The sequence below is a fragment of the Mandrillus leucophaeus genome, unplaced genomic scaffold (genome assembly GCF_000951045.1).
Source record: "Mandrillus leucophaeus isolate KB7577 unplaced genomic scaffold, Mleu.le_1.0 Scaffold525, whole genome shotgun sequence".
Lineage (NCBI taxonomy): Eukaryota > Metazoa > Chordata > Mammalia > Primates > Cercopithecidae > Mandrillus > Mandrillus leucophaeus.
Genome location: NW_012105642.1, coordinates 1,742,088 through 1,754,376, shown reverse-complemented (window position 1 = coordinate 1,754,376; position 12,289 = coordinate 1,742,088). Strand labels below are relative to the sequence as shown.

The 12,289-nt window shown below is 40.1% G+C and overlaps 1 protein-coding gene and 1 long non-coding RNA gene across 5 annotated transcripts in view; one reads left to right on the top strand and one right to left on the bottom strand.

Moving 5' to 3' along the window:
• The first annotated feature begins 1,835 nt into the window (after window positions 1–1,835).
• Window positions 1,836–12,289, top strand: part of LOC105551534 — a 23,847-nt gene continuing 13,393 nt past the window's right edge. Inside the window, exon 1 of the long non-coding RNA XR_001007873.1 lies at window positions 1,836–1,909. This is a non-coding gene — a long non-coding RNA (uncharacterized LOC105551534). The remainder of the gene's footprint in view (window positions 1,910–12,289) is intronic.
• The window catches only part of CNTN4 (contactin 4), a 1,034,898-nt gene continuing 1,027,684 nt past the window's right edge, over window positions 5,076–12,289 (bottom strand). For 2 of the 4 annotated variants that reach the window (XM_011996810.1, XM_011996811.1), the window contains exons 15-16: window positions 9,116–9,284; window positions 5,076–6,905 (exon numbers count right to left, since the gene is read on the bottom strand). In XM_011996810.1, coding sequence (XP_011852200.1) covers window positions 6,805–6,905; window positions 9,116–9,284 — 270 coding nt within the window. In that variant the 3' untranslated portion in view covers window positions 5,076–6,804. The remainder of the gene's footprint in view (window positions 6,906–9,115; window positions 9,285–12,289) is intronic. The other 2 variants (XM_011996808.1, XM_011996809.1) reach the window with 1 other exon arrangement.

Sequence of the window (12,289 nt, the reverse complement as noted above, 5' to 3'; positions counted from 1 at the left end):
AAACAGCTCTAAGACACCTGAAGTCAAGGACAACGAACATGTAAAGAACAATATTTGCAGTCAAGGAAAGAGAAGCAGAGAAATCATCCCACTTGAGCCTGAAGCTAATGACTGCCTTTCCTTCTTGTTGCTTATGGGAACCGGTATCTATCTGTCTATTTATCTACCAATCTACCTTATTGTTTATATGTCATCTATTTACAGATAGAGACATCTAATGTTTTGGAGTAGGCCCTAAACCCAAGCCACCAGCATTCCAATTCCTGACCTCTCTGATCAACTGTGTGATCAGGGACAATGTGAACCTCTCAACCTCAATTCTCTGTGTATAAAATAGGAATAATAAATGGTAACTAAATCAGTAGGTTGATTTGCACTGAGACTGGCACATATTATAAGCATAATCACTGTTTACTATTATTATTATCATTGCATTTCTCTGTATTGTGACAAAATACTGTTACTGATGCCTTGGCTACCTCACACACATCTGAATGCCACATCATTCTTCTGTGCCCAGAATAGTGCCTGGTACAGAGAGGGCTGCCAATAGTCCCTTGCTGAATAACTAAAACCCTCTCAGGGACCTATCCTATCCCATTCCTCCAGATGGCTGTGCCCTGGGCCTGGCCAGCACTCGAACCTCAGAACTTCTCCACCTCCAGCATCTGAACCTCAGACATCTCACCCTTCTACCTCACCATTTCCTCTGGCCTATCTATTTGTTCTATAACGTTCTCTAGTTGAACTTCAAAGTCTAGTTCCTTACTCCACCCTGTCCTTTCTCTAAGTACTTATTTCTAGGTGTATGAAATGCATTAACTTACGAGTTTAAGTTCTAAATTCTTTTTTTTTTTTTTTTGAGACAGAGTCTTGCTCTGTTGCCCAGGCTAGAGTGCAGTGGGGCAATCTCAGCTCACTACAACCTCTACCTCCTGAGTTCAAGTAATCTTCCTGCCTCAGCCTCTCGAGTAACTGGGGCTATAAGCATGCACCACCATACCCCACTAATTTTTGTATTTTTAGTAGAAACTGGGTTTCACCATGTTGGCCAGGCTGGTCTCGAACTCTTGACCTTGTGATCCCCCCACCTCGGCCTCCCAAAGTGCTGGGATTATAGGTGTGAGCCACCATGCCCAGCCCTGACTTTCTAATTGTCTATGTTACTTTGGGCTTCTATATAACCTCTTTGCTCCCATTTTGTAAATAAAAAAGGAATAAAAACCTGTGTCTTCCTCCTTATTAGTGTGAAAAGCCCTTTGAAAACTAGAAAAACAAATTAAAGATATGACTATTTGTTAAAGTCCTAAGACATATATATTTCCTGATATAGTCTGTGTTATTCATAACAATAAATAAGGATATGTGGCAAAAATCCAGTTTACAGAGAATGGCGATATCACATGTAATTGCATCTATATTTAAGTAGCTCAGCCTTCCAATTTCGAGACTTTCAGATCGATCATATGGTTGACCTTTTTTAAAAAAAGCTTTCTCTCTATGTGATCTATATCATTAGAGCTCTGCTAATCTACCACAGTCCATAACTGCTGGTGATAAAGGATAGAGGCCAATTTCATTTAAACTGCGATCTCTGTTGAGTATTGTAGTTTACAGTTGAGTTGCAGAGCTGGAACATTTAATCTGCATGGCCCATTTAAAAGGGCCATGAAAGAGGCCTCTGCAGAATGGGCAGCCTGACTTGCATTTAGTAATCACACTCTGGCAGGGGGCCTGAGGAAGTCACAGGAAATGGGGCCAGATATTCTTCTCCCTCTAGGTCTGAGATGGGGGCAACACAGGCCTGGTGCCCGGGAGCACAATGGGGAATCATACCAGATGCCAACGCTGAGGTGCTCTGTGTCTACTATAAGTGGGAAGACACCAACAAAAATGATTTAAATACAAGGTTCAAAGGGATGACTGACATGAATGAGTACTGACCCCATCCCCTGGAGGTCGGAGAAATGCGAGGTCAGTTCCAGATGGGGAAGCTGAGGGAAGCTTTATGCAAAACCTGGCATCTGAATGGGAACCCTACTGCCTAAGTTTGAATTAGTTGATTGTATGATTAAAATTATCGAATATTAAAATTTATATTAAGAAATGATCATGTTTAAATAAAAGGTGATAATGAATATGCCAGCTGAGTTCTACTCATTTTGGTGACGAGAAGCATCCACATCCTACATCTGGGGTTCTGGTAAAGTCCTTTGAGAAGAGGAACAATAACGGATGATAAAATCATCACTGTTTGGAGAGCCAGGCATTTAGAGTTTTACAAACTTTGTCCTCCCTAATAAGTAGCAAATCGTTACAATGCACCCCAGGCAGTCAAACTCCAGGATCCACATTCTTAAGTCTCTGTATTAGGTTGCCTTTGTAAGGCCTCAGCGTCTGGCATTTTGTAATGGAAAAATCTGGGGTATGTCCACAGATTGATAATAAGTCCTTGATTTTAAAGGCTTGCCTTTCAAATCACTATGGTTGGCCACATAACGTTTTTAGCCAGAACATTTTGCTAATTATAACAACAGGAAAATAACAGTCACTTCTTGATTATAAGTGTTAATGGAGGAGAACAGTAGCATCGATAATCCAATGTAGTGAACAAAAATCACCTGTTGGTTGATTACATTAGATTGCTTTAAAAACTGCATGACATTTTTGTTGCTAATTATGTGCTATTTGTATACTTTTTATAACAACATTCTTTGGCATATTCGTAGTGAGGCAAGGTGGTGGAAGAGACTGGGAAAAGGTTAATCAGGATTTAACATTGCCTCTTGGATATAAACAACCACAATCTTGATGTTGGGAATAACACAATCATTTTATCTTAATATCAAAGCCTATGTACCTCCCACCTCACAGGCTGGAAGAATTAAGAGTTTACCTGAGAAATGAAGCTTATCATCCATGTCTTCTGTGCCCATGGAAAGGTGCTGCTTTGTATGTAGCATGTGTGGGCTCCACAGAAAGTAGGTACACTGAGAGAATCCAAGTATCTGGCAGAATAGAATTTCTTTTCATACAGTTAAATCACAAGTGGATTCCACACACAAGAAAGAGGGTAAGAGTAGGCACTTGGAAAGGTTAAACAAGCAAAGCAAATTTTCCTAGTGCTCCTCCTTCAGAAAAAAATCTCAAGCAGTAATATATTCATTCCACTCGAGTGTATTACTCGGGCTAAGGGCCAAAGAAAGTCCCCTTGGCTGGCTAAGCATGGAAAATCTGTTACTTATACCAACCCAGCATTTCTTCTCTTACCTTTGGAAAACAGCAACTTAATTTTCCTTTAACTATCCCTCCCCTATGAGTACAGGCTTAGTCTGATCAAGGTACTCTGGCTGTGCAACTCAAATGGAACTGATCACTTTCCCAGGAATCTGAATATTTAGCATAATGGCATCAAAATTGGAAACAAAGCTGATTCATCCCCACAATAGCACCCCAGAAAGACTTTCCAAAGTCCCCACTGTCTGCACCTGCAGAGTGGCCTGGTTCTTATTCTCCTCAAGACTTGGTCCTTCAGTGTCTCCTTGGCTCATGTGATCTAACCTGTGTCATTCTAATTCCTTACTTTTTGTTTGCTCAAGTTACCCAGAGTTATTTCTTTGCTTACAACCAGTGGACCCTACCTGAGGCAACCATGAAAGCCAAAAAATGAGACAAGCTTGGATGGAGGTGCTTATGGGGCACTTTCTAAAACATCTTCAGCTCAGTTAGATTCAACTAATCCAGGACCTCATTTACCCGATGATGAAGCCGATTGGTCAAATACTTCTTCCAGGCACAATGTTAGAAGCCAGGCCTTTTAACGCTTTTCAGAGTATCATGAAAGTAATGACACAGTCTTCCCTGGTTGGTTTGCTATGGCACACAGGCAGGCAACTGATGCAAAATGCTACTTCAAAGACCCCTTCATTCAATTAATCAGTGAGTATTTATTGCAAGGCACTGTGCTAGGCACTATGGAGAGTACATGGAAGATAAGACCAAAGTCCCTGCCCTCAAGGAGCTTACAATCTAGTTGGAAAGACAAGGCATACATACAAGAAAAGTAAGTAACAATACAGGAGTTAAATTAAAATGCAAGATAACAGTACAAGAGATTTCCAAAAGTAGTATCTGATTAATTACTAAATGAGCGGCATTGATAGGGGTTGCAGCTAATTCCGAGGAAGAATGTCATAAAGGACTGAAACATGGGAAGGCTTTGCAGACAAACTGGGGCTGGAGCTACTGTAGGACAGCTGGGATGTGGATGGGAGAGAAGGGTGGAGAGGGAATTTCAGGAAGGAGCAGCCATAAGACCAAAGGCACAGAGGTGAGACCAAAAGCAAGCAGTGTTCAAGGGTCAGGGAGGGCTTAGTGTGGCTGGATGCACAGTTAAATTGTTTTGGATTAAAAAGGGCCTTAAGGACCAGGTGTGGTGGCTCATGCCTATAATCCCAACACTTTGGGAGGCCAAGGCGGGCAGATCACTTGAGGTCAGGAGTTTGAGACCAGCCTGACTAATATGGTGAAACCTCGTCTCTACTAAAAATACACAAATTAGCCCAGTGGAGTGGTGGGCACCTGTAATCCCAGCTACTCGGGAGGCCGAGGCAGGAGAATCACTTGAACCCAGGACAGGAGGCGGAAGTTGCAGTGAGCTGAGATCGCAACATTGCACTCTAGCCTGGGTGACAGAGCAGGACTCCGTCTCAAAAAAAAAAAAAAAAAAAAAAGCCTTAAATGCTCAAGTTTAGAACTTATCCTTTTGGAAATGGGGGGTGAGGGAAACAACGCATATACTTACAGTAAATATACAAAAGACTTAGCTAATCAAGAGAAAATATTCAAGTCTCATCTTCAAGACACTTACTTGTGGATTAGGAGCCTCTCTGCTTCTAAAGAGGATTTGAAATCGTGTCTTCAGGGTTGTCAATTCCAAAGGAATAGCTCTGGGTCATTTAGATTTGGGTAGAGACTTCTGAGTCCCTCTATGATCCCAAATTATAATTAGCACAAAGGTAAGCTAACAAATTCCCTGACAGGCAGGCAGGAAAAATGCTCCCAAAAGACAAGTATCTTTACAAATGACAGAATATTTATTAACAATACCTTTAAAAAAGATTACATATGCTAGATCACTGGTAAATATCATTTACACTGGGGTTGGGAACTCCCTGGGTGTCATTTTTTTTCATTCATTTTATTATTTTGTTGATTTTTTTGCATGTGATTTTAAATTTTATTTTATTTTAACATAGAAGTAACCATATCAAACTAAGAAAGGAACACAGCTTGAAATACTGACAATATTTTTTTTTTCCGGTTACCACCCTAGTTTTTACACAAATGGAATCCTGATTATGACTTTATTGGATAAATATAAGTAGAAGGTTGAAAAGTTATATTATTTGTAAGCAAAAATGACAAATTACAGCAAATTTGAGTTCTCTGAGAAAGAAGAAAAGGTGGCAGCATGTTTACATGAGAAAATGTTTATAGAAAATTTCATTGCCTTTTATGTAACTGTTCCACTAGCGTTTGCTTACAAAACCTTTCCCATTGTAACAAATAGTTCTTTTCATAAGAATACAGTTTTGTTGATATTGTCATTTTCCAATGTGTGATTTTAAGAGTTAGAAGGTAAAGTATATAAAGCAACTAGGCTCCCTATTGCAAAACAGAATCATCAAGAAACCATACCATTGTACTAAAGATCTTTTATAGAGTCATATTAAAAATTCTTGCAGCAACTATTTGTTGAAATAGGAGAAATCTTCCAAACTCCATATGTAATTTTGATTCAAAAGAAGGGCTCTATTATTACAGAGATACACATATTATATATAAGAAATTTTGTAAAGAAATTACGAATCCATTGACAGAGAATTACTTTTTTTTAAAATTTACATTCAAAATAGATACAGTTAAAGATAATAAAATTATCTTTTATCCTTTGAAAGACTTGGTTGACTATAGTAACTTTTGGTCTATGTTACTACAGGATATATGTTACTTCAAATTTAATGTCTAAGATAGTGCTACTACAAAGACAATGCTAACTTAGTTGAGTGAAAAGAAAATCTTACTGTACAATGCTAAATTCAGGGATGGGAATATTGCACAAGGTGCCTCTTGGGCAGTAAATTTAGCTTTTGAGATTGCAGCCATTCCTGAAACCATCTCAAGTTGTATTGAACAACAAAATTCACAACGGCATGGGAAAACATATTGTACATGTCAAAAGGACTTGATTCAATGCATTAACCACTAGAAGAGTAATTTGCATACAGCAGCCTTGAGTTATAGACCAAGTCTTCAGCTGTTCTGCCACGAGATCCTTGTAAAACTGTACAAGTAATTTGCAATTTATTTACCAAGATGAGTTTCAAACTCTGTCTTTAAAGGAAATATTTTCAAATTATAATTGCATGGTTGTGTTGTCCATAGCATTTTACAGCTGAGGAAAAAAAGTAATATCTACATTATATGTTAACTTTAAAAAATTCTATAAAACACTAAATATATAATAAAAAATATGCATATAAGGACATATGTAAACTGCTTTGGTAACATCATATTACAGATGTCTTCAGTGCATTGCAGAGTTTCCAAAGAAACTTCAGACAAAGCTAGATTTGCTTTGAGGAAGTACTGTATAATGCCATTCCTAAAGAAGCAAAAAACATTTTTATTCCAGTAATAAGATGTACTTGAACAACAATATTACTTAGTACTGGGTGTCTTCAAAACAACTAGCTAAATGTTGCTTATATTATAAACAGCAAGTCCTTGAGATAACTTTTGTCATAAACTGGACCTAGCTGTGAGGGAAATCATTATTGTACTGATGGCTGACAGCGTACATGCATTCGAAGTGGAAGCCCCGGATCCTCTTGCGTAGGCATCTGAAAAGAGAGAACAAATTCACTCAAAACAGCCCCATCCTGGCTTCAAAGGGAAGAGCGGCCACGGGGCTTTCTGAAACAGCAGACCTGCATGGATTCTACTAGAAATAATGATCAAGATCTTAATGGCTTTTAAATATCAGTTCTATGACTATCTAGCTACGAACCTGCGAGTAGGGTAGAGGACAGCCCTGTACCTCTGTCAAAGCATTTGTAAAATAAGGATGTTCCCATCTAATGTGAGAAGAAACTTCAATATTACTAGTAACAGTACTGATAGATACCATGCCACGTCAATGATGCAACAAAATGAAAATTGCTACTCCCTTTTGAACTCTATGAAAATTGCTACTCCCTTTTGAACTCTATGAAAATTGCTACTCCCTTTTGAACTCTGCGAAAATTGCTACTCCCTTTTGAACTCTTTGTGCTGGGCACAGATGAATATGACACTTAAATCTTGCAAAAACTGGATGAAGGCCAGGTATTATTATTACCTCACTTAACAGATGTGGTAATTTGTGCCCAGATCACCCAGCTAGTAAATGGCTGAACTGGGGTTCAAACCCATGTCTGTTTAAATCTACCCTTTTTCTCCAAACAAAATAGCCTCAATCCTTTTTACATTTTCTTATGGGTCTTACATTTTTCATAGTAAGAAGCTATCAACTGTCATTTGGGGGCTCTTCAATCTTGTAAGATCTCTTTGACCAACCTAATGAAAAATTCCTTGAAACAGATCATGTTTGGCTCACAGTCACTTCCTTGTTACCTAATAATTACACCAATATAATTGCTTAATATATGTTTTTGTAATGAATAAAACCAGGAATCATCAGTCTACCTAAAAATACCAATCCCTGCAATGATAAGAAAGCATGAAGTACAAAGTCAGATTTTTAATGAAGTGAGATAAATAAACCCCAGTCTTGTATTTTCATGGCCTGGAGATTACTTCCACATCTCACAAAAAATCTGGCTCCCTTTCAACAGAAGTTAGAGGCTTTGTTTGATGAAGTGTAGAATCCAATTGTCCCTGCTTTTAAGACAAAAATGCCTTTTGTGTTTGTATGAAAAAAAAAAAAATGCAGTAAATATAAACTCCATCCAGAAACACTGGCCTATCACCCCTTAGCAGAGGGATGTTACATGACTAAAAGTCAGGATGGTGGTGAGGATTTTGTCCATAATTTAAAATATCATCTCTTTACCGATGTCTTGAAAATTTATATCTCCAGCCTTCAATGCTCCCCTAATCTCCAGAATGCTAAATCTGAAAGCCTGTGAAAATCTACACTTAGACATCTAACCGCAGTCTTTCTTTTCTTATTGCTGTAAAATACACATAACAAAATTAGCATTTTAACTCATTTAAAAGGTACAATTCAGTGGTACTAAGTATACTCCAATGTTGTGCAACCAGCACCACTCTCAAGCTCCTCAACCTTTTTGTCACCCCAAACGAAGACCCAGTACCTAAGCCCCCACTCCCCACTGACCAGCCACTGCCAGTCACTAGCCTCACTCTGTCTCCATGGATTTGGCTGTTTTTTTTTTCCTTTAAATAAATGAGATCACACACAACAACAAAAAATAATACGCTGCTAAGATATTTACAAACATGGTATTTGTAAAAATAGAATTGAATGTATTTGCTCAAAAAGAATATGCTATTCTCACATGCTGTTCAACAATATTTGAAAGTGAAGATAATCTTGACTATAGAGAGACATACACATTGATGCACATGTTACATATACCCATTCAAAATAAATAGTAAATTCAAAATATTTCCAAGACATTGAACTGCATATACTGTTTCACTGGAGAAAAACTGCTACAGCATACTTAACAATGCTTTTCCTTCTTCCTTCTGACTGAGTCATGCTTTTAACTTTCTAAGCTGTAATTCTGGGGTTACATAGATGCATAGAAAAATAAACGGGCTGACACGGAAAAACCTTAGTGACTGATTCGTGTCTGCTTTAATCTGATTTTTGATTAGCAACTGAGTAGATCAGTCAACACGGGCAAACTGATTTTTGCATGAAACTGCCTATGGCCAGCAAACATCTGGAGAAGGGGGGTAGTGTCCTCCATTTTATTTTAAGTCTTCTTTTGCAGGCTGAATGTCTTTCAAGCCCTGACTCAGCTGGAAGGCTGATAAGATAAGACAGGCAGGAGAAAAGGAGAAAAAAAGGCATTCTCACTTGATATCTTTGGAATTCGAATTTGTTCACTGCTGCTGCCATCTCCTCCGTCGCTGAATGGCTTAATTTCTATTATATAATCTTCATCGAAAGGCAAAGAAAGCTCCACCGATGTTTTATTTGTTTCAATGACAGATGTGCTGCTTTGTCTGTTCCATCTGTACAAGACCTGCCAATACAGAAAGAACAGGTGTCACCTGCCGTCTTCACAGAGGCTCCAAAGATGGAGCATTCATTTGTTTTCACCTCTGGGCACCAGCAAAATGCAGGGAATGTAGAGGTTGTCTGGCTGCCCACTTGCATTTGGAAGGCTCATTTGCGGCGAGGGCCATGACTGCAGCTACCATTTTATTCCGAGGAAAGAGCTGAAAGGATATTATAACAGGGGTGTCAGCAACATGATTCTACCTACTGCCTAGCCTCTCGGAGGCTCAGTTGACACACCTGGGAAAATGGAAAAAATGAGTAGCTCCTTAAGGATGTACAGTGCTGTTACACATCAGGGGCTTTGGCATCAGAATAAACTTGGCCACTGGGGGATCACAGGCCACTTCACCTTTTTGAGCCTTACTTCAGTCATTTGTAAAGTGGGGACAATAATACCCACTCTTCTGGAGTGTGTTTTCAAGATTGCACAAGGAGGCTGGGTGCAGTGGCCCACGCCTATAATCTCAGCACTTTGGGAGGCCAAGTTGGGTGGCTCACTTGAGGCCAGGAGTTCGAGACCAGCCTGGCCAACATGGCGAAACCCTGTCTCTACAAAAAATACAAAAATTAGCCCGACGTGGTGGCACATATAATCTCAGCTACTCTGGAGGCTAAGGCAGGAGAATTGCTTGCACCGGGAGGCGGAGGTTGCAGTGAGCCGAGATCACGCCATTGCACTCCAGCCTGGGCGACAGAGCAAGACTCAAAAAAAAAAAAAAAAAAAAAAGATTGCACAAGGTTTGAATCTGGTGAGGGCCTAGCTTAGAGGAAGCATGTAAAAAATAGTATCTCTGAAGGCTTAAAGATAATCGCAACATACATGGCAAAGGTTAGAGCACAAGCCAGGCACAGTAACTTATGATCATGACTCTTAGAGACAGGACATTTCAGCACAGGGAGAAGATATCTGAAAGGCAACAGTAGTAACCTCCCATTGCTTCCCTCTGGAACCCCATTTTGTGGGGCTAGGTAACAAAGAGGCAGCCATTGTCACCTTGGACGTATCTGAAGCTTGTAACAGTCCTGTTTTCATCTTGGGTTCTGAGTCTGCAGTGGGATTCATTTGATGAGGTGGCCAACTAGCTTCCTAAAAACACATTCACCTACCTGGGATTGCCTGCTGTGACTGGCATGGACTCCAATCAGGAACAAAATATACAGGTCTGGGAAAGTGTGCCTTTACCTATAGAACCACTAAAGCTCATCCTCTGCAGTTTCCCCTGACAATTAAAAAGACAGGGTTGGATGAGGTCAGTGGCTTTTGGTCCTGGCTGCATGTTAGAACCATTGGGGTGCTTGTAAAATACTTATGCTATAGCTCAGTGGTTTTCAACAGGGTGGGAGGGGCAGGGGAGCAATTTTGCCTCACAGGGAGGTATCTGGCCATGTCTGTAGACATGTTTGTCTAAACAGGCCCTGTTGTTGTAGTGGACAGAGAGACCAGGGATGCTGCTGAACAGTCTACAATGCCCAGGGCAGCCTCACAACAAAGAACTCTCTAGCTCAAAGTGTTGACTGTGAGGAGGTCAGAAACCCCTCCAGTTCCACTCTAGTCTGCCTAAGACTGCACAGAGGTGGGATCCAGGCTGTAGGTTTTTTTTTTTTTAAGATCAGCAGGTGATGTTACTGTGGGATAGGCATCATGGATTAGATGAATTCGATGAGTAGTTCTCAAATTCAAGCGTGACCAGAATCACCTGGAGAACGTGTTCGAACACAGATTGCTGGGCCCCATTCCTGGAGTTTGTGATTACTTCTGGGATGGGACCTGAAAATCTGCACTTCTGACAAGTTCTCAGCTAATGCCAGTGCTGCTGGTCCAAGGATCATGTGTTGAGAAGCACGAGATTAGCTCATCCTTCCCTAAGATCCCTTGTAAATTCTCATCTGCTGAGGCTAGAGACATAAGGTCACTCTCGTGTCTCAAGACAAAACCAGACACAAGTGAAATTTGTAAAATTCCCTTAGAATGGTTTAGAACCCATCTGTTCCCTGGCATTTCATCACCTTAATTTATGTCTCTCTAATACAAGGTGGAAAACACAATTTCCTTAAGGTAGAAAGATTCATAAGCGTCCCCTTCTTCTCCGCAGCATCAGTTGTATCAGACCCAGCATCCCCTTGCTAATGATTAGGCACAAATAAATCCTCAGGCACATTCAGGAGTGTCAAAGCTTCTCATCACAGCCCTCCAGGAGAATGGGCTGGCTGATGGGATGCAAGGTCACATCTGGCTTTGAGGAATAAATTGCTGCTTTGATTTACCTCTGGTCCTTGCAAGAGCTCAGAGGATTCAACTTGTTTCAAATATAAATCCAAAAGAAACACTTTCAGGAAAAAGCAGCCCTTTTATCAGCACTGCTTATCAGTCTTGCAATATCAGGGACTGCAGCAGAACCCAAATAAAGTCCTGCAAAACCTTTATTTACACCAAACACTTTGCTGAGCTGATTGACTTGAAGGCTGTGCTTGCATTTGATATAATCTAGGGTGGAAGACAAGGGGAAAGAATGGATTTGTGGGAACAATGATAATAGCAGCAAATATTATAGACTACTTCCATTATCGAATGTCTGAACACTGTATGTTCTAAATCAGGGGTGTCCAATCTTTTGGCTTCCCTGGGCCACACTGGAAGAAGAAAAATTGTCTTGGGCCACACATAAAATACACTAACACTATTGATAGCTGATGAGCTTTACAAAAATTGCAAAAAAATCTTATGTTTTAAGAAAGTTTATGAATTTGTGTGAGGCCACATTCAAAGCCATCCTGGGTCACATGCAGCCTGTGGGCAGTGGGCTGGACAAGCTTGTTCTAAACCCTTACATGGATAACCTCTTAAGGAAGGCAATGTTATTATTCTGATTTCAGAGATGAGAACCTGAGACCTGGAGAGGTTAAGCAGTTGCCCCAGGTCCCATGACTGGTGGATCCTGCATTCAAACCTAGGCAGTCTGTGCTCCA